A 21,454-nucleotide genomic window follows, 5' to 3' on the forward strand; every position below is an offset into this window, starting at 1 on the left:
ACCTTCAAGACTGTTACTAAGAGCCCAGGCAGGCAGCGTTGGGTCGATGGCGGCTGGGTCATCCTTACTCTGCTCTCTCTGCCCTCCCACCCTCAGGAGGGAGAGGGGAAAAAAAAAATGTGCTTTTCTGCTGAGTAATGCAGTTTAAAAAAAAAGAAATCTTGGAAAAATAAGATGAATCCTGACATCTCCAAGCATTTACAGCACTAAGTATTTTCGGTAACCCACACAAAATGAACATACAGACACACCCCCCAGATGACTCAACCCACTTAATTATTCCATTCCAGATGAAGCTCCCACTCTCTAGCTGGGCCAGGAAACCGCAAAACGGGGCAGCTGAACCCTGCATGACGCCCTGCTGAAGGTGACAGTGTTGAGATGCATTTCTAGGATCCCCAGTGCCACCTTGCAAAGACCACGCCCACTGCTGAGTGCCAAGGCAACGGTGCCGCCGTTCATAAATATTTAACAAATGCATCTTGAAACACACCAGGGGATTATTGGAGAGGGTGGAAAACAGATGGACACCTAGGAAGCTCAAGGTCATTAAGGATGTGAGAAAAGATACGAACCACCCACAGATTCATTTGTTGACAGAAGGCAAAGGGACCCCCAATGCAGCACATGGACACTATTCAAACAAACCTGGTCTCTCCTTCCAGGACATTCTCCCAGCCCTGCACCAACTGTGTAATGCCGACCTTGGAATCTCTGAAAGCCCCGAGGGCAACATGGAACCAGGGGAGGGGGTGCGTCTTGTTCGCCCAAACCCTGAACTCACAACGAGACGGTGTGTAGATGTCGGAGGCGTCAGCAGCCCTCCATCACGGCAGTCACAAGCATAAACCTTCCTTTAATCTGCCTAAGTATGGCCCCTCCATCCTCCGAGTGTGAAGAAGCAGCCTCAGCAGCACTGCGACACGCCGCTCTGCATGGGTGAGGGGGACTGTGCAATTAAAACACTGTTTAGGTTTAGTTAATTTGAGAAACATCTCGGGCCCGTGTTTATTCTCGGCATAGACACACCGCGAGGTAATTCAACAACTGCTTTCCTCGTTGACACTCACCTTTTCGGGAAGCCTAGACTCTGGGCCACCTCTGGGTGACTCATCCAGCAGTCCCTGTGTGGCAGAGCCTCAGAAAACCCTCTCCCCAGCCAGCAGTTACCTAGCAACCAGCCTAGCAACCTCGCAGCCAACAGATTAATCCCCGGGTGCTAATCATAAAGCAACATCCAAAAGGACATCTCATCTCGAGGATGCCATCCGCAGGTATACAAAGATGAGGGGCAGAGCAGGGGCACCTCGCTCCTGAACTACACACATCGCAGACAAAAGGGGGGCACGTTATTTACGTGTTGCTTCAACACTGAAAGACACGATTTCATTTCTGCGATTCACACACGGAGCCGAAAAGAACGAGGAGACAGCTGGGCTGGGGAGCCACGTGGAAGCTGCCCTACCACCAGCAGGATGAGGAAGATGCTCTGTTCCAGCCACAGCTGTGACTGACCCTCAAGTGGGAGGCGGGGGCAGGGGTAGAGGTCCTCCTCTCCGTTGCCCACACACATCCCAGTTTTCCAGGAGACAGCCCCCAGCCCTCAGCCAGCTGACGTCTCCCACCAGGGAAGCACGCCTCGCTGTGTGCGTGCATTCAGAGATGGCAGAAACACAACTGGGCAGTAAAAGGCCGAGAGAACATTCCAGAAAGGCCAGCACTCTTAGCATTTCCAAAAGGCACCAGCCCTCCTGAGCCTGCCCAGTCCTGGTGCTGGAACGCAGCCCACCCATAAAGGGTCACGAACTCAGCAGGATCCTCTGGAGAGCTTGTCACAATGCACGTCCCCAGGGGCCAGGGTCTCTCTGTTGAAATCGAACCTCCGGTGATTCCAACACAGGTGGCCCCAGACCACACCTGGAGGCCACCTCCCGCCCACAGACCCCACGGCCGGCACGCAGGCAGCCCGGTAAACCAGCTTCCTGTTCAGCAGGGCTCTGGAGCAAAGGCAGGAGGTGTGCAGGATGCGGGCCATTCAGCTGAGCGACTCAGGCCCACAGGCCTCTGGGTCAAGCTGGCCAGGTCCCCTCGCGCTGACTGTGGGACCCTGGGCAGGTCACCTGCTGAATGTGTGATCACCTGTAAAGGGCTCACACCCACTCATGGCCCAGAGAGGGCTCCCTCAGGAGCTGCCATCAAACTTACCCAACAAGCGAGGGTCCCTGGAAATCTCACCAAGTCCCCATCACTGGGGGCCAACAGCCCAGTCAATCATCCCCTGACTTACGGAGTTGTCACTGCACATGTGTCCAGCACCAGAGGGGAGGCATCAGGGAGCTCCTCTCTTGCCCGACACAGAGGGGCTGGAAAGTTCTGTCTGCACCCAGAGCCCCGCACCTGCACTCTGCCTGACGGTGGCTCAGGGGGCGATATGCTCTGTCTCTCCCCCAGGTCACCGACTCAGGTCAGGGGGCCCTTGCTTACCAGGGCCACCCCACTGGACACTCATCCCACTCACAGGGACACCAGGTGACAGGCCTCACACCCAGAGAGAAGCGTGAGCCAGGGAAAGGGGTCTGGTCACCGTGACATAAAAGGAAAGGAAGGCAGAAAAATGATGCTTACACGGGGGAGGACTCGGGGTACGTGGGCCCCCCATATCCGAAGGCTGCTGGGAAGGAGGGCGACTTGTGTTCGGATCGAGGCCACAGGGCAGCAGTCACTGGGAAGTGTTTTTTTTTTTTTTTTAACATCTTTATTGGGGTATAATTGCTTTACAATGGTGTGTTAGTTTCTGCTGTATAACAAAGTGAATCAGTTATACATATACATATGTTCCATATCTCTTCCCTCTTGCATCTCCCTCCCTCCCACCCTCCCTATCCCACCCCTCCAGGCGGTCACAAAGCACCGAGCTGATCTCCCTGTGCTACGGGGCTGCTTCCCACTAGCTATCTACCTTACGTTTGGTAGTGTATATATGTCCATGCCTCTCTCTCGCTTTGAATCAACAAAGGAAAAGGCTTCTTAGAAGCAGAACAATCCAGCAGCGCAATAGGTTGCCTGGGGCTGAAAGCATCCCATGCAAATGTGTCCTCCAGAAGCCACGTGGACCTCAGGTGTTACAGCCAAGGGCAGGCTGCTTGGGTTCAAGATCTCTGCCTTGGTTTTCCCTCAGTTGTAAAATGGAGATAATAATGGTGCCTGCCTCATGAGGTTTCTGAGTATAAAATGAGATCATAAGCGTAACGAGGTTGACCCAGAGTCTGGCTCATGGGAGCACTCCGCTACTGTTAGATGCTGTTACTGCCTCGTTACAAAGCGGGGTGGAAACACCAGGAGAATGAGGTTAATCCCAGGAGGCTTCACGGCAGAGGTGATATCTGAGCTGGCACTGGAAGGTGACGGAAGGGGAACGGGGTCTGGGACTTGGAAGTTGGGGCCCATAGGGAGGTGTGTATGGCAGGAGATGTGAGGAAGGGTGCTGGCCTTAGAGGTAGAGTCATGGGGAGTACCCCAGCAGCCCCCCATGACCACCTGGGACTCAACAGCCTCATCTGCAAAAGAGGCAATGACGCCCCCTTCCGGGTGGCTGTGAACCACAGGCAGGCCACAGATCTAAACGTACAGACATGCCTGGTTTATGTACAGAACTGGGGAGACGGCCACTGCACTGCAATAATCCCCTGAGCACCAACTGCATATACCACCTTCTTAGACATTCTCAGACATCCCAGGAGGTGGGAGCAGAGAAGGCAGGTCTTCTGCCACCACAGCCTGATCCACTGGGGCAGGCACGGATCTTCTGGGTCCTCAGGTTCCGGGCAACTGGAGCCAGGGAACCACACAAAGGCCCAGCTGTGGCTGCCGAGAGCCCTGATGGCCCACGTGCATCACCCACGCCTTGCACAAGGGACATGGGGACCTGCATGAGGTGAGCGTTCATGAAAAGCACCAACAAAGGACCCCAGAGGTGGGGACGGAGCCTGGCATGCAAGCAACAGACGAAGGATAGCAGTTCAAGCCGCTTTGTGGACACTCAAAATGCCGGGGCCAGGAGAGGCGGAGTTCCAATCAGCAATGACAAACCCAGACACGCTCAGATATCCAGATGGCGTCTGCCATCGGGATGATGGCTATCGTGCCCTTAAAACTGAGGTCACCTCTGCCTCAGCCGGGGGTCAATCCCCGGGCGTGGACAGGGCAGGTCACGCACGTGGCAGCAGATGAGGCACACGCCACGCAGCTGGCCAGAGCGGGAGAGAGATACTGACCTTAGGTCAGTCCAACCTGACCCCGTGAACCTCACAACACGGATGAATTACCAAGCCAGGAGCCGCCGGAAGAGCATCTCAACCTATACACCCTCCTGAGGCCACCAACAGAAACCACAGAGGCAGGCCTCTCTCTCTGCGCCTCAACTTCCCCATCTATAGAATGGGTTATACTAATAGTACCTGCTTCTCAGGGAGGGTTGCTGGGAGGATGAGATGAGCTATCACAAGTAAACACCCCACAGACACAAAAGACAACGACTCTGACGGCACCCGCTGGCTTGGCCGGCCCCTGTATGGTTTTCCTCCAGGCCGGGGAGGCAGCACGGAGTGATGGGAAGGATTGAAAGTCACATTATGCCCTGGCATCCCCAGTCACCCCACAAGGCCACCTCACTCCTTGGGCTTCACTTTCATCCCTTAACCAGTTCACAGGTGCGTCATGGAGATCGAACAGGATGCAGTGTGCAAAGGGGCTTTGGAAACTGCAGGGCACGGAGGTGGGCAGGTGCCCATGCACCCAGCATAGAGACGCGGCTCACACATCCACGTGGGTGGCAAGCAGGGAGCCAGCCACGGCCACCCTTCGAGGCCTGGGTGACCTACTCATGTCGCCCACGTCACCCTTCCGAATCCAGGTGAGGGCCCCCATTTTGCCATCTGTTTCCCAAAGAACAAGTTTCCAGAAGATCAACATCCTAACTTGTTCCTCAACCAACACAGCTGCTTCCATCCTCAGAGGCCACTCAGACTCAGGGGAGAAGGCTCTGTCCCCAGGCCTGGCTGCAATCCCGCCCCTTTCAGCAGCTGTTCTTCCCTGAAGAACAGTCCAGAGAAAGGTTTCCCTCCCCAAAGTGAGCACTTCCAGCAACCCATGTACAGGGCCAGCCAGGCCCCACCCCTCCACATCCTGTCAGATGGAGTGTGAACACAAGGGCTCTGCAGTGGGCCACCTCTGACTCCCGGTCCTGCCACACAGAGCTATGACCACCCTGTGCCTCAACTTCCCCATCTGCAAAATGGGCTACATGGATAGTCCTGACCTCCTGGGGAGGGATGCTTAGCTGAGCCTGCATATGCCAAGGCTCAGATCGGGTCCTGGCACCAAGTAAGTGCGATGGGTGTCCCTTTTGTTATTGTCTGCCCTCCTCCCGGAACTGAAGGGATTTTAATGTTTGGTAAGTGATCTGTCGTATGTTTATAACCTTTGCCTAAAAGCAAGTTTAGGGATGGGTCTTCCCCGTTATTACAACTAAGTAATATTGATCATTTTGGAAGATAAAGGAAAGAAAGAAGAAATTTTAAAAACCACAAGGTCAATTTTGCACATCTGGGGTCAGCCCATATCTGTGTCTCGTCCTGTTCCCATCACTCCACAGGTCATCTCTGCAGCTCAGTGGACCCCTCCTGGGGGCAAAAGCAGCATCTCATCCGCTTCCAGGGCCACTCACCTTGAACCTCTCGGTCACACCCTCGGTGATGCTGACGGTGAACTCAGCTATCTTGGGAGGACGTGTTTTGCCTTTCTTGCGGTCAGGTTCATATTCAGTCTTAGTTTTCACCACCACCTTGTCCAGGAAACAGAAGCAAACAGTCAGTAGTACAGCCAGATACATTCGGACACATCTGTCCAAAGAGGACAGGTGGGGAAACCCTCGTTCAGAGTCACCATTTCACCAGGAAGTATTTCACAGAAAGAATGAGAACAGCCACCACTTATTAGAAATCTCCTCTGTGCCGAGACTTTCAGCACATTACCATTAATAAGCCTGATAGCAGCCCCAGGAGGGAAAAATGATAACGGAGGGGCAGGGAAGTTAAGTACATTGGTCAAGGCCACGTAGCTAGTAGGTGGCAGGGCTGAGAGTAGTGAGCAGAGCTCCTGACTCCTAATTTGGTGCTCCCTTCACTGCCCAGAGCTTCACTGGCCCAGGTGGTGGGAAGGACGCGCTGATTTTTTCACTGGTCTTCACATGCCGCCACGGGTAAAACAAGAAGATTCAAGGGCACTATTGCCCTCCAGCACCAGGAAGGAGCAGGCAGCCAGCCTTCAAGCAAATCGACCTTGGGGAGTCTGTCGCTACCCCCCACCCTCCTCTCTCCCTTGTCTTGGCAACAGCCCTTAAAGGGTCTCCCTGCCCTGTCCCCCCTCCACTCTCCACTGTGAAGCGGGAGATGTTTTGCCAACCACGAAATCTGCTCTGCCTCTGCCCCAGGCAAACCCTTTCCCGACACCCAACGCCCAGCGTCAGCTGCACCCTAACCCACCCCTCGAGCCTCCACCCTCGGATGCTCACAGCCGCTCCGCACCATCACTGCCCCCATCACAGCCCGTTGCCAGGGCTGTTTCCTTCTCTGTCCCCATTGGACGTGGAGGCGAGGGGTCCGGGAGCAGTGTCCGGGGGCTATGTGTGTCTAGTCCTCAAATGCCCACCCCCTAGAGCAGAAGCCAGGAAGTTGGACTGGAGAGAGACAGCCCCCCACCCTCTTCCTCACCCAAGTGACAACGCCCTTCACTGGGTGAACCACAGCGTGGGGACACACTGCCCTCCGTGGTGGTGGGACCCAGCGCAGAACAAGCACTCAGGACACTGTGGGCGCTCCCAGACTGAGCCGTGACACCAGATGCAGCCTCAGGAAGAAAGTGGCCCACGCCATGCGACACTGTAAAGTGCTCTAAGGGCCACACCCCTTTAAAGCACACTCTTGCCTCCCTCCTCCCTTCCGTTACATGCAGCTCTCCCTGCGCTCAGTGCGACAGCCTGCGTGCCCACCCTGGGGGCACCCATCTCTAGGGCAGCACCTGGGCCTCACCCTGCCATCCTCGAACCCCAACTGTACCTGAGTAGCTGTGGGACCCTGAGCACACCCTTGGCTACCTGGAACCTCAGTTTCCCGGCCTGTGACATGGGTGCAAGGCCTATCTGGTAGGGCTACTGTGAGGAGGAGGGAATCCACGGGACCCTGAGCCCAGTGGGGACCCGGTCAGGATCCCATCAGCCCGGATTCCATCTGCCTCTGCCACTAACAAGCTAGGTGACTTCGGGCAAGTTCCTTAAACTCTCTGTGTCTCCATTTCCACACCTGTAAAATGGGGTAACAGTGGTAGTTACCTCCTAACGCCAGTGTGTTAAAGTAACTGAAAGCCATGAAGCATGCGGACAAGTGCCTGGTGAGTAACAAGCATTCCAACGCGTCAGCTGAGACTGGCCCTGAGGCTGCTCCCAGCTCTGCGACTACCGGCACTGTTGCACCTCAGAACCTTGTGCTCAGCACACATTCTATTTACAACCTGAACTGTGTTACCAGCCCTCGGACACGCGTCCCCTGGGACAGGTGACATCACCTCCCTGAACCCTAGCTGGGAGCAACATGTTGCCGCTGTTCGGGTTAAGAGATGTGTCGTGAGAGTGCGGTCTGGCTCCAAGCAGGGCAGAGCAAGGGGCCCCGCCAGGGCTTCCGCATCCTGGAGGATGGCAGCCTTCAGCCAAGTGACCTTGCGCACGTCCTATAAACGCCTGGAGACTCGGTTTCCTCATCTGCGACCTCAGAAACCTGGCGCAACCATCACTCCCTGCTAGAATGCCCATGTCTGGAGCATCTCAGGGACGGGAGACTCATCACCTTCAGAGCTGCTTAGGTTACCCTTGATGGCCTGATTGTCTGGCCAAAATTTCATACCTGCCTGAAACCTCCTCCCTGGTATAAGCCAACTATGTGCCAGACGGTTCCGGAATGGAACAGACTGAGGACCAAAGAGGAGGCTGAGTGGAGGCGATCACCTGACAGAGGTGCTTCCTGGGGATGCCGTGTCCCTGGCACAGGCTGAGGCAGGAGGGGAAGGCGGGCACGGTGGCGCCAGGCTGGGCTAACTGGGCAAGTCTGACACCTAGACAGGGAAGGGGGAGGCGGAAGCCGAGTCCTCAGGCAGCCCTGCCCCTCCCACAAAGCTTCTTTTAGACCATCGATGCCTGACCCAGGTACACAGGTGTGACCAGCTGATCCTCTTTTCTTGAAATAAAACACCTGTTCCAGCATCGCTCTGGCCCCCGCCCCCCGCTCTCCTACCCAAACACAGACAACAGAGTTGGGGGAATCAAAACCACTTTGGGGAACTGAGTAAGGCTATCAAAAGGCCCACCGTGGGAATAACGAAAGGAAGGACCCACGGCAAGGATAGTCTCTCATCCCCACCCCTGCCCCACGGCCAGTAATCACCAACATGCCCCAAATAAACAACAAGCCCTGAGTCAGAACCTCCCTGCCAGGCATTAAATGAAACAATTAACGCCAGCACACCTGGGGGAACAGAGTGCGCTTCCTCGTGGCTGGGATGATTCTGAAAAGCTGCAAGGGGGTCAGAATGGATGTGTGTGGATAATTTTAGGTTGGAGTTTTACAATATAACTGTCTAGAGTTTTAAGCGTTTTTAATGTTAACTCTTGAAAAAATTGCTCTTAATGGACACAGACTACTTGATGGCAGGCGGTATTCAAGAAAGAGGGGATTCCTTAAATTCAACAAAAAGAAAAAACTCCCGCTTTAAGGAGAGAATGATGAATGGCTGTCCCCAGTTACCCTAATACTGAGGAGCACGAGTGCTTGTTTGGAAATTTCACAAAAGGAACAAAGAGAGGAAGGAGGCGGTGCAGGAGCGCGCACCCTGCCGCATCTACCGCCGATGTGGGAGGGGTGGGCGCAGAGGGTAAGGAGGGGGATTCAGCCCCTAGGGAGGGCCCATCTGGCCAAGGAGAGGGGCCTCTCCACCCCAAAGGGGCAAATCGGGCTGAAACTGCATCATCCGGGAAGGCACGAGGGGCAGCCGCACCACTCCTGGGCTCACCCCAGAACCAGAGCTCCTGGTACCCCGGGGCTGAGACGAACGGGGCTGGGTTGTAGGTGGAGGGGCCAGGGGCCTCTCTCGGACAAGAGTCCCACGAAAATCAAGAAGGGACCCTACCCCGTCCGCGTTCCATTGTCAGGAAGAAGCTGTCATCTAAGGCGGGGCGGGGGGGGGGGGGGGGCCAGATCACCCGATCCAGAATCCCGCGCGGGTACGTGGTCCTCCGAGGGGCGTCCTCCACCCCGCCCGAGCCCGCCCCCAGTTCGCGTCCCCAGCGCACGCGGCGCGTTTCTTTTGTTGCGGCCGCCACCCGAGATTTGGGGGTGCGCACTCGGCGGTCCTGGGTACTGGGGGCCTCTCACCTTATCCGGGGGCGGGAACTGCAGTTGATTGACATCAAGGGGCGTCATCAGGGGGATGGTGTCGAAGCCATCCTCCAGCAGCGGCTGCTTGGTGCCCTTCTCCGCGAAATTGTTCCCCAACTTCACCATGGTTCCGGGAGACCCGAGGCTGCCGCCTGCGGAGCGAGGGCCGGGCGGGAGTCACCGCGAGCAAGACCCACCCGCTGTCCCGGGCGTCGGCGAGCTCTCCGGCCCCCGCCTCGTCTCCGAGGAGGGGTCGTGAGGACGCAGAGGTCGCGGCCCGAGGGCTGGGGGGTGGGTGCTGTGTATTTATGGACTCACCCGCTGGGCAAAAGCGCCAAGCTCAGGGACGCCGCCCCTGCCCGCGGGTCTAGACGCGTCCCCGGTCCTGGCGACGCCTCGCCGGTGACCTGCCCAGGGACCCCTGTCCCTCCCACCTGGGGAAATGCGCGGCCCTGTACCCGGCTCCCCGGCGGAAGGGTCCAACCCGGGCGCCCCGCGGCCCCGCCTGCCGGCCAGCACTCACCCCACGCCCGGCTCCGGCAGGTCTGGACTCCGACCGCACTCCGAGCCTCCGCGTCGCCCGCTCCCGCTCACAGCAATGGCAGAGGCGGCGCCGCGCGGGGCCGGGGCGGGGGCACCGCGCGATTGGGCTCCCTCCCCCCGCTCGCCACCTCCCTTCCTGCCGCTCCCGGGGGTTAACTGCGCGCTGTGAGTGCGTGCGTGTGGCGGCGGCGGCAGCCTTGACGCAGCGCGCGCGCGCCGGCCGCACAAAGAAGCGCGGGGCGGGCGCAGGGGGGCGCTCCCCGTGGACCCCGCGGTCGCCGGGACCTCGGCTGGTGGGGGGAGATAAGGGGGATGTGATCGCGCCCCGGATGGGAGGCTCGGAGGGCGCCACAGGGCTGGAAGCCGGGGATGGGGAGAAAGAGAGGTGCGGGCTGCGCAACCCCGAGGCGGCGGCTGGGGCGCAAGGCGATTCGAAGCGAGAGAGGGGCGGGGGATCCTAGGGATGGAGCGATCCCCCAAACTGGGGGAAAAGGTGCCCCCCTTACAGCCGAGTCGATCTGGGAGTCCTGAAGGATAGGGAAGGGTCCTGCGGGGGAGGCTTCCAGGAGGCTGTGGGCGGTGGCAGGGACGAGAGCGTGGTCTGGTTAGTGCGTGGCTGGCTTGTGGAGAGGCCGACAAAAAGAGGGCGTGTCCCTGGTGAAAGGAGGCTCGGATGGGAATGGAGGGGGGAGTTTTTTGGTGGTACAGGATGTGGAGGGAGCGCTCTCCAGAGCTGGGGACGGTGTCCGGATGTGGGGGGACGCCCAGGGTAGCGGGAGGGAAGGTATCCAGGGCAAAGAGAGCGCTTCGCGTGACGCGTTGTAGCGTTTCTCTGGTCTGGTCAGAAGGTAAAGCTGGGGTCCGCTCCCGGCAGCCGCAGCCTCAATCATCCAGGGCTCAGAGAAGGGGCGTCCTGGAACGAAGAAGGGGATTTCTAACCCGATCCTTTGGCCCTCTCTCCCCCCATCGGAGCCACTGTCGCAGCTTCCCAGATTAGGGCCCCATTTTATAGACTTCCAACCAGCCCTAGCCTAGGACTCCCCGGATGAGAAGGGGTTTCGGGGAAGAAGACTAGGTGCGGGAGGAAGGCTGCTGCTGGAAAAAGGGCACCTCCCAGGCCCCTGTGTCCTGCTGGGGCCCTGCTAGGACACAGAGTAGGTGTCCCCCAAAGTCTTACTTTGACACCCTTTGCCTGATTCTGTTTTGCGTGGCTGATGGCCTGAGACCCAGCGTTTTCCATCTGCCGCCTGAGAACCATGAGAGAAGCACCCCGGCAGAACCTCCTCTCCATGTAGCTGGAGAACAGGAACACTATCCTCTCACTGCCTGCTGAGCCTTGAGCCACCAGGTCAGTCTAGGAACCTGGCCATGGGCACCTTGATTTCAAAATCCCCGGGAGGGCACAAGCAGATGAGGTGCCTGGATTTCTCTTAACTGGGCCCAAGTCCTCAGCAGGGTCCACATGAGCCTTTGACCACAGGGCAGCCTGGCAGGACCCAGGCTCTTGGCGCACACTCACTACCCCTGGCCAGCCCAGGAAGGGCTGGTGTCCCAGACGCAGGCACCTTGGGGCCTGGCCTCAGCATCCTTCTGGCAAAGGCCCTTTGAACGCAGGACTGGTACAGCGATAAGGCATCTGTGTGTGGTCCAGGTTCTTACAGGGGACCAGAGGGGGCCTCTTCCCTGACGCTTCGTTACTTCCTGCAGCAGTTGAGGAAGAGCAGCTAGAGTCTGCTCAGGTGCTGGTTTAGGTGTGTCCCTGGCCAGACTAAGAGCTTACAGATCGCAAGAAACCTTGTGGGCTGCATTCACCGAGGGAATAGCTTTGTCCCCATCTTCGGCCCCAACACGCACACACACAAACACTGCAGTCAGAATCCTACACGGGGAGCTGCAGGGTGGGCCTCCTGGGCCCTGTGTGGACCCCTCTCCCCCTCAAAGGCTCTGTCAGCTGAGGAGGACAGAGACAAGGATGGCCCATGGTTGTCCCAGAGACAGCAGGGGACAGTCGCCAGTTGCTTTTTCATGCTGTCCTGGGTTTTGACTGGTGCCGGTCACTGGGACTCTGCAGCTTCATTCTGTGTGGTATTTTTGTGGGTGCCCAGGCCGCACCAGACCCTGTGAAGGGCACACATGTGGACAATGCAATTCACAAGACACGCTGCGCCCATCAGCAGCTGATGGACAAGGGAAAAGAAATGGCAAGCCTTCCGAAGGAGCAGAGGGCCCACCAGTGGGAGTGACTTCGTCCACTGCCAGGGGGAGAAGGCAGGAGGCTGTGGGCAAAGTATGAAATCCTCCAGGGGGGCCCGAGGGAGAGCAGAGTGGGCGGAAGGTCTCCCAGGTGGGGATGCATGTGTAGGCAGATGTCAGTTTCCCAGGCCTGCTGTAACAAATTACCCCAAACTGGAAGGCTTAAAACCACAAATGTATCATCTCACAGCTCTGGAGGCCAGAGTCCGAGATCAAGGGGTCAGCCAGGCCACACTCCCTACAGAGACTGCAGGGGAGAATCCGTTCCTGCCTCTGCCAGCTTCCGGTGGCGCCAGGCTTTGCTAGGCTTGTGGCCGCATCCCTCCAGTCTCTGCCTCCGTGATCGCCCTGCCCCCTCCTCTCCTCTGTGTCTCCTATAAGGGCATTTGTCATTGGATTTTGGGGCCACTGGGATGACCCAGGATAATGTTCTCTCAAAATCTGTAATCACGGGGCTTCCCTGGTGGCACAGTGGTTAAGAATCCGCTTGCCAATGCAGGGGACACAGGTTCGAGCCCTGGTCTGGTAAGATCCCCCATGCCGCGGAGCAACTAAGCCCATGCGCCACAACTACTGAGCCTGCGCTCTAGAGCCCACGAGCCACAACTACTGAGCCCTTGTGCCACAACTACTGAAGCCCGCGTACGTAGAGCCCGTGCTCCGCAACAAGAGAAGCCACCGCAATGAGAAGCCTGCGCACCACAACGAAGAGTAGCCCCCAGCTCACCACAACTAGAGAAAGCCTGCGTGCAGCAACGAAGACCCAACGCAGCCAAAAATAAATAAATATATATATACATTAAAGAAATAAAAAATGTTTAAGAAGAAAATCTGTAATCACATCATTTGCCCTATAAGACAATATTCACAGATTCCGAGGGTTAGATTGGGACGTCTCTGGGGGGGGGGGCCACCACTGAGCTCACCACAAGCGTCAAACCTGTAAGGGTGCAGTGATTTGGGGAACTCAGGGTTGTAGATGGTTCTGGGAGAGGCAGGGTAGGGTCTTGGCTAGAGATGAGGTTGAAGAGGCCACAGTCACAGAACTGGGGACCAGTGAAGCTGTGTTGTGGGACAAACTGGTTTAAGGTGTTTTTACAGTGTCCACAGAGTGAAATCTGTGTGAAATACACTATGCTCTTCCCTCAGACCCCAGTTTCATCCTAGCACCAGCAATCTGTAACTCCTAGAGATTCACAGGATTTTTGACATGGATTTGGTTTTTCTAGATGACTCTTTAAAGGACATTTCTAGGGTTATGATCCCTTTCTAGGGACAGATCCATCACTGCGCAGATGAGTGCAGTAACCGCTGCCCCGTCCACCTTCCACCGGGCAGGGCAGCCAACTGCTGCTCCCCAACACTCAAGACCCTGTCATTTCCACTTCCTAGGCTCTCGGCGACCTTCTTTGTCCCACTGGTCAGAGCCCAGGCTGCCACGGCAGGAGGTAGTGTGACACAGTCTGATTTCCAATCCTCTCTCCCGCTTCTAGCTGTGTGACTTTGGACAAGTTGCTTAACTTCTCTGTGCCTCAGTTCCCCCATCTATAAAATGGAAGGAATAATAATAATACCTCCATCACAGTGTTGTGAGACTCAAATGAGCTACTATGATACTAAAAACAAAACACAGTGCCTGCTTTGCCTCTTATGATGGCTTCGACCTCTAATTAGGTACCCTGCAGTGTCTTCTTGGTAGTGATGTTGAGGCCAGGAGGAGGTGGTAGAGGCATGTCACGAGTGTAGGGTTAGTGCTCAGAGTGACTAAGAAGATCCTCCCCAGGTCCCGAGGAGCTTCTTTGTAGCTCAGGGAAGTAAATTCCTAGTCCCAGGCCACACAGTGCCGGGCAGAGGCGGGCCAGGCTCTGGGCTCACCCGGCAGGCTTCCCCATAACCAGCCTGATCCCCAGCACAGGAGCAAATTCTGGCAAAATAAATATTTTTCCTTTCTCCATCCCCCGTGCCTAGAACAGGGCCTGGTGCACAGCGAGTACACAGGAACCGTACGTTAAATGGAGTAGGCATCCACTCATCTTACATTCACAGTAGATTCAGACATTGAAATGTCAGGTTTGTAAAGCCAAGTTCAAGTGTGTAGTGAGAAAATTCACGGTCTAATTCAAACTGAAGGCAAGGTGGCCCATAGCATCACTGAGACATTCTTCCTAGGTTTAACCCTGCTGCAAATGCTCATTTCTGGAAAATGCCAAACCTTATTTTAAAATGTATGATGTGTAGACAAAATCATAAATACAGTGATTTCTATGATTTTAGTGTTTCAGTTACCTTTGTAGTCCCTAACCCTCTGCGCACATTAGGGACTCAGTAAATGGTTAAGAAATGAATGAGCGATATTTTTATCCCTTTCTTTGTACTTGTAGAAACTAAATAAACAGGATTATGGGGCTCCAAGTCATTTGGTGAGCTCTTACATTTTTAAACAGAACTGTATGTGTATTGGGGGTTTTAGGAGTCTTGCGGGGGGGAGTTGGGGGGTGGGTTGTTTGTTGCTGCCTGTGGAGTCTTAATGAACCAGTCAGCAGTTCCTAATTTTCCCCAAATGTTTCTAAGATCAACCTCGCTTTTGCTGTGAGGCCCTTGACCTTGGCGGGGTTGTGGGGGTCAGGGGTTGTGAGCAAGAAAGACACAGGGCTCTGGGGAGTGGCTCTCTCGGGAGTTTTCTCGTCTACAAAATGACGGGAGTGATCACAAAGGTTTCCTTTTCTGAGCTCCAAGATTTGGGATATAAGAAAAGATGATTTTTAAAGTCCTTCCCATTGGAGTCCCATTTTTGGATTTGCGGTCAGAGCATTGCCATTCTGGGCGATTGGTGCACGTAAAGTCAGCAGAAGTTGAATTTTTTGGTTGGGTAATCGTCTCCAAGATGCTGGAGCTCCAAATTCCTATGGTTTGCACAACGCAGGCTGCTTTCAAACGTTCAAACCTGTCCAGCCCTAAAATCAAGGACGGTAGAGTAGAAAAATATTCAGGACAAGGAACGTCACTGTCCGGCGGAAGGAACCTAAAAGAATATTTCTTGACCCCAAGGTTTTCCATGTCAGCAAGGAGGGAGGGGGAGGGAGGAGTGACACCACCTCCCTCTACCCCAACAGAAGAGGCTGAGGGCAGGGGAGCAGCATGTGCTGTGCGGTTCCAAGGAGAACATCCAATAGTTTCCCTTTATTTGGCGGGGGTGGGGGGGCGGGGGGGGAGGAGGGTTCAAGTTCAGAAGATACATCTCCACCGTCCTGCCTGGGGAGGAAATGTAGATCAAATGACCACGCATCTTGGGATCAAGGGTTTTCCAGAGGTTGAATAATCCTCTAGTTCCACACCCTCGTTTTACATTTTACATCCAGGGAGGGAGTACAGTGTAGAACCTGTCCCTGGGGCTTTCGGCGGGTCAGCCCCCAAGGGAGCCATGGCGGTGAACTCACAGACCAGGTGAGCTCCCACCCCTTGCACTTCGCCTCCCAGGCACCCCTTCTGCGCTGGGGGCGCCAACGGTGCCGTGCTGGGCCCCCTGCAGACCCGCTCCTGCTGCCCCACTCTCTGTCTGGGACTGCAGAGACCATGGCTTACTTCAGTGCCCTCTGGCCAATAGCGTCCTGCGTTCCAGCCCCCTCAGGCTGGCCCTGAAGAAGGTGGACCACATCCCTGAAGTATCCCTTGAAGAAGGTCACTCAGGAGGAGCCCAGGCCCCTCTGCCTGCCTCCCTGCTGACCCAGGAATAGTTACAGCTCACCCAGCGCTCACTCCGGCTACAGCACCATATCTTCTGGGCCCCTGGTCACATCCCTCCTCAAAGGATCCCATTTTAGTGGGCCACCTGCTACCTCTTGGCACCTTTTTTTTTTTTTTTTTGCGGTACGCGGGCCTCTCACTGTTGTGGCCTCTCCCGTTGCGGAGCACAGGCTCCGGACGCGCAGGCCCAGCGGCCATGGCTCACGGGCCCAGCCGCTCCGCGGCGTGTGGGATCTTCCCAGACTGGGGCACGAACCCGTGTCCCCTGCATCGGCAGGCGGACTCTCAACCACTGCGCCACCAGGTAAGCCCTCCTCTTGGCATCTTGACCGATACAAATGCCGAGGGAGAGCATTTTTTGCTCCTGCCTGGACACTCTCTGGAGCCTCCAGGAAGACCCCTACCCCCTGCCCTGCCCCCCCTCCTGGGTGAAGAACTAGACGAGGAGGAGAATGAAATACTTTCTCTGCCATTTTCTTTCTCTTTTTAGCTTCACAAAAATTCCGAAGTGGTAGGGGGCAGGCATTGTTATACCCATTTTACAGATAAAGGAACCATAATAATAGGTAGAAAGACTGTACCAACAATAGCTAATGGGCAGTGAATGCTGATAAGGGCTCTCTAGGCACTGACTATCAATCCCCTCTAACCACTGTGTGGTCCTATTAATCCATCTCTCAGAGGACACCGCTGAGGCTGAGATGAGATATGCCCCTTAAGACAATGCTCAGAAGGCATGTAGGTAGAAAAACATCAGGACATCTCAAGAACCTAGTGAAAGTGTAGATTCCCGATCAACACTGCAGCTCCCTCCCTCTGCTCCAAGCCCCGGCCAGATGCTCTTGCCCTCTGATGGGAGAACCCAGCTGCCTCTGCTTCCCCCTCCCTCCCTTCCTCCAAGTTCCACTTAGGACCAGAAACGGGGCAGGGGGAATACCCTAAATCTGAATACCCTAAACTCTGGTCCTGAGTTTATGCCACCCGTTGGAGTCATACTAGCAACGTGGCCTTAGGCAAAGCACCAACCCACCTGGGCCTCAGTTTCCCCTTACATAAAATGAGGGGGTTGGGCTAGAACCATAACTTAATTCCCCTCCAGCTTCAAAGCCACACCCACCCCCATTTGGTTCACTCTCCCATGACAAGAATGGCCCAGGATGGGGCTTCCCTGGTGGCGCAGTGGTTAAGAATCCGCCTGCCAATGCAGGGGACACGGGTTCGAACCCTGGTCCAGGAAGATCCCACCTGCCGCGGAGCAACTAAGCCCGTGCGCCACAACTACTGAGCCTGCGTGCTACAACTACTGAAGCCCGCGAGCCTAGAGCCCATGCTCCGCAACAAGAGAAGCCACCGCAGTGAGAAGCCCGCACACCGCAACGACACCCGCTCGCTGCAACCAGAGAAAGCCCGCGCACAGCAACGAAGACCCAACGCAGCCAAAAAAAAAGAATGGCCCAGTATGAATCAGAACCCAAATTACGGAGAGCATGTTGAGGTCTAGCAAGGTACTGCACATGACCTGGGGAATAAATTACCAGGGCCATCTAATTCCATCCAGCTTTTACCCTGCTCAGTTCAGAAGCATTTTCATATCACCCAGCACCAGCTAAGAACCAGGTTTCCAGCCTGTAACAATAACACGTGTTAAATTATTTAGCTGGTAAATGATTATAAAAGCCCTTTGCCAAAGTAAAGAACCAGAGAAAGGCCAAATCCTAATAACAGTAATAGCACCGTATGGTGGAATTAATTATTGAATTTTTAAAAAGCCCACAGATGGATGAGTGCAATACATTCCACGCTCTGTGGAGCCAGGGTCCCTGGGAGAGTGTCTAAGATTCACAGCATCCCAGGAGTGTGCTGGAGACTACACAGCACAAGGCTCAACTGCATTGCAGGCAGCTCAGCTATGACCTAAAGGGGCTGTTCTATCCGGAATGTATCCTTTCCTGAGGCTGGGGCTGGGATTTGGTTAGTTGCAGCCCAGAGAAATTAGCACATGGCTGATCCACAGGCCCTGAGCTGAGCTAGGACTCCTGGCCGTGGCATGGTTTTTTTTCTTACATCCATAATTTATAACCTTTTCTCTGTCGGGCAGGCTCCCCTATGTCTCTGGTCCAGCAGGGGAATGGGGGTGGGTTTTCCCGAAGATTGAAATTTTCCTCATTTTGGACCACAGTTATTCTAACGTGGTGCAAGGTATGTTGCCCTGTCTTCCAAAACAAAGGATGTTGAAAAGAATCTTACCCTTTCTTGAAGAATGGGGTCAGCTTTCTGCAGGAGCTGAACAGGAAGCACATTGCCAGGGACCCTCCCACACTGAGTGTCCCCAGGCTCCAGGGGCTTCGTTAGTGCTTATTCATTGACGTCTCTGTGGTCTCCATCCCCTCAGGGGGCTGCTGGTAACCATCCTCACCAGTCACCCCATTACCTCTTTCCAACTTGCTGTGAGCAAAATATCCAAATCACCAAATTTATTAGACTAAATCAGAAAAAGGAGAAAGGGGGCTGCCGTGGGTTGAACGGTGTTCCCTAAAAATTCATGTCCACCGGGAACCTCAGAATGTGACCTTTCTTGGAAATGGGGTCTTTGCAGATATAATTGGTTGAGGCTTGGGACGAAATCACCCTGGATATAGGATAGGCCCTAAATCCAATGACCAGTGTCCTTACAAGAAGAGGAGGGGACACAGAGCGACATACAGAAGAAAAGGCCAGATAATGACAGAGGCCACGGCGCAGAGAGATGTAGCTTCAAGCTACAACGCTGAGGATTGCCACTAGCCCCTGGAAACTAGGAGAGAGGCATGCAGCAGATCCTCCCCTGGCGCCTTCAGAGGGAGCACGCCCTGCTGACACCTTGATTTTGAACTTCTGGCCTCCAGAACCGGGAGAGAGTGCATTTCTCTTGTTTTAAGCCCACCCCCCAGTTTTTGGTCATTTGTTACAACAGCCCTGGGAAACTAACACAGAAACTCTTCAGCCCAAATAACTTCCTTAATGTTTTTACATTTTTAAAATCTTAAACCAGTGCATATTTTGACATCATATGCGTTTCTTTAAATAGCCCTTTAGTGTTTACAGAGCATTTCACAAGCGTGAATTTCCACGATTAAAGCTTGGTAGAGCGGAGTGTACCTGCTCCACGCTGCCATCTTAGCTGGGTGGTCATCACAGGAGCCTGCTAACTCCTGTCCAGAGCCCCGTCCACGACGTGGTGCTTCCTCCCCTCGAGAGGAGAGCCCACACTCTGGGGTCTAGAATCACGAACCTGCATTTCAGAGCTGGGATGCAACTTGGAGTTAGTCCAGGGCTGTGATTCTCAAGGTGGGGCTCCCAGACCAGCGGCAGCAGTCTTGCCTGGGAACTGGTTAGACATGCACATTCTCAGGCTCCACACCGACCTGCTGGATCAGAGACTCTGGTTTAACAAGCCCTGCAGGTGATTCCCATGCACACACAGGTTTCAGAATCATTGCTTCCAGGTTTGCAAACTGGAATTCTGCAGGCTGGGCTAGGCTAGATACACAGATAGGTTTTGCTCGTTTGCACTTTAAAATAAATTGCTTGCATTGGAAATATTGAAAAACCAGGAGACTGCACAAAACGTCCAGATTTCCTGCCTTCTTTTGAAAAATTGGGGGATCTAAGAATAGAGGTATTCCTATGTGGCAAAAATCAGCTGCATAGGGATAATGGCTGCCCACCCCCCCCACCATGCCCCCATCCGCCTTACACCTGTGCTACCTTGCCTGCTTGGCCCCTGTAGGCACTTGAGTTTGAGATGCTAATCTAATCCAATACCTCATTTTACAGTTGGGGAAACTGAGGGACAGACAAGGGAGTGAGCACTTTCCAACATGTTTGCCGGGTGACGGGCAGCTCAGAAGCCTTTGCAGGTACTTGGGCAAACGCAGAGGTTCATCATGGGGCACCTGGGAAAATGCGATCCTGAGGCAGTCGGCCCTGAAATTAGAAACCTCAGTGGTACCATGGACCACGCAGAAGGTGAAGGAGGAATGGGCACGAGGTCATGGAGAAGGAGAGGAGGGAGAGACACAGAGATGGTTGGGGGATGGCTATAACAACAACAAGAGACAATAATTAGTGTCTACAAGGATGTGAAGAAATTGGAACCCTCCTGCACTGTTGATGGGAATGTAAAAGGATCCAGCTACCGTGGAAAACAGCATGGCGGTTCCTCCGAAAGTCAAACGTAGAATGAACGTAGGGTCCAGCAATTCCACTCCTAGGAATGCACCCAACACATGTTCACACAAAAATGAGTACACAAATGTTCATTCCAACATGAATCATAAAAGCTGAAGAGTGGGCTCAACTGATGAAAGGCTAAACAAAATGAGGTCTCTCCATACAATGGACAATTACTCATTAAAAGGAACGACGCACTGGGAATTCCTTGGCGGTCCAGCATTTAGGACTTCAGGCTTTCACTGCTGAGGGCCAGGGTTCAACCCCTGGTCAGGGAACTAAGATCCCACAAGCCGGGTGGCATGGCCAAAAAAAAAAAAAAAGGAATAAAATACTGATGCGTGCTACAGCATGGATGAACTTTGAATACATTATGCGGAGTGAAAGAAATCGGTCACAAAAGACCGCATATTGTATGATTGGTATGGAATGTGCAGAATAGGCAAATTCACACAGATAGAAAATAGATTAGTGGTTGTTGGGGGATGGGGGAGCAGGAGAGAGGAAACGGAAGGTGACTGCTAACAGAATAGGGTTACTTTTTTGCCATGATAAGAATATTCCAGAATTAGAGAGTGGTAATAGTTGCAGCACTCTGTGGATATTCTGAAAACCAGTGAATTGTATGCTGTAAAATGGTGAGCTTTATGGTATGTGAATTATATCACAAAAAGCAGGGGTGGTGAGATCGGGTCACAAAATGGTTGGTGCATTGGCAGTTCGGGTGGGGACAGAATGATTCTGAGGCATAACGATCTTAATTGCTAACTCTTTTATAGCATTTACACGACAGGCACTGTATCAAGACTTTACATACATCGACTTATTTAAATACCGTATTTGCAGTGAACGTATGTGTAGGTACTGTGGTTAGAGGCCTTTTGCAGATGGGGAACCGAGACCTGTTCAAGGCGTGGCAGGGCTGAGACTCAAGCCCAAGGAGTCACCCACTCTACCATTGTGTCAGCGGGCTCGTGACACGGTGGCTGTGTGTGCGTGGGTATTGTGTGTGCAGGAGCCCCTCTGTGTATATATGTGTGTGTGTGTGTGCATCTGTGTGTGAATTGCGCGTGTGCGCGTGCATGGGTGTTCATGTGTGCGTATGCGTGTGTGTTTGTGTGTGTGCATGTGTATGTATGCATGTGTATGTCTGTGTGCATGTGTGTTTTTTGTGTGTGTCTTGCTCACCCATGAGAAGAGACTGAGGGCCTGTTAGGGAG

At 54.4% G+C, this 21,454-nt stretch overlaps 1 protein-coding gene across 2 annotated transcripts in view; it reads right to left on the minus strand.

Moving 5' to 3' along the window:
- Nucleotides 1-10,612, minus strand: part of NSG1 (neuronal vesicle trafficking associated 1) — a 32,603-nt gene extending 21,991 nt beyond the window's left edge. The window contains exons 1-3 of one of the 2 annotated variants that reach the window (XM_079919508.1): nucleotides 10,006-10,430; nucleotides 9,480-9,634; nucleotides 5,726-5,842 (exon numbers count right to left, since the gene is read on the minus strand). In XM_079919508.1, coding sequence (XP_079775634.1) covers nucleotides 5,726-5,842; nucleotides 9,480-9,608 — 246 coding nt within the window. In that variant the 5' untranslated portion in view covers nucleotides 9,609-9,634; nucleotides 10,006-10,430. Of the gene's footprint in view, nucleotides 1-5,725; nucleotides 5,843-9,479; nucleotides 9,635-10,005; nucleotides 10,431-10,531 lie in introns of those variants that run through there. The other variant, XM_079919509.1, reaches the window with a different exon arrangement.
- Between the last annotated feature and the right edge of the window lie 10,842 nt (nucleotides 10,613-21,454).

The sequence above is a fragment of the Stenella coeruleoalba genome (genome assembly GCF_951394435.1).
Source record: "Stenella coeruleoalba genome assembly, chromosome: 4".
NCBI classification, from domain to species: domain Eukaryota; kingdom Metazoa; phylum Chordata; class Mammalia; order Artiodactyla; family Delphinidae; genus Stenella; species Stenella coeruleoalba.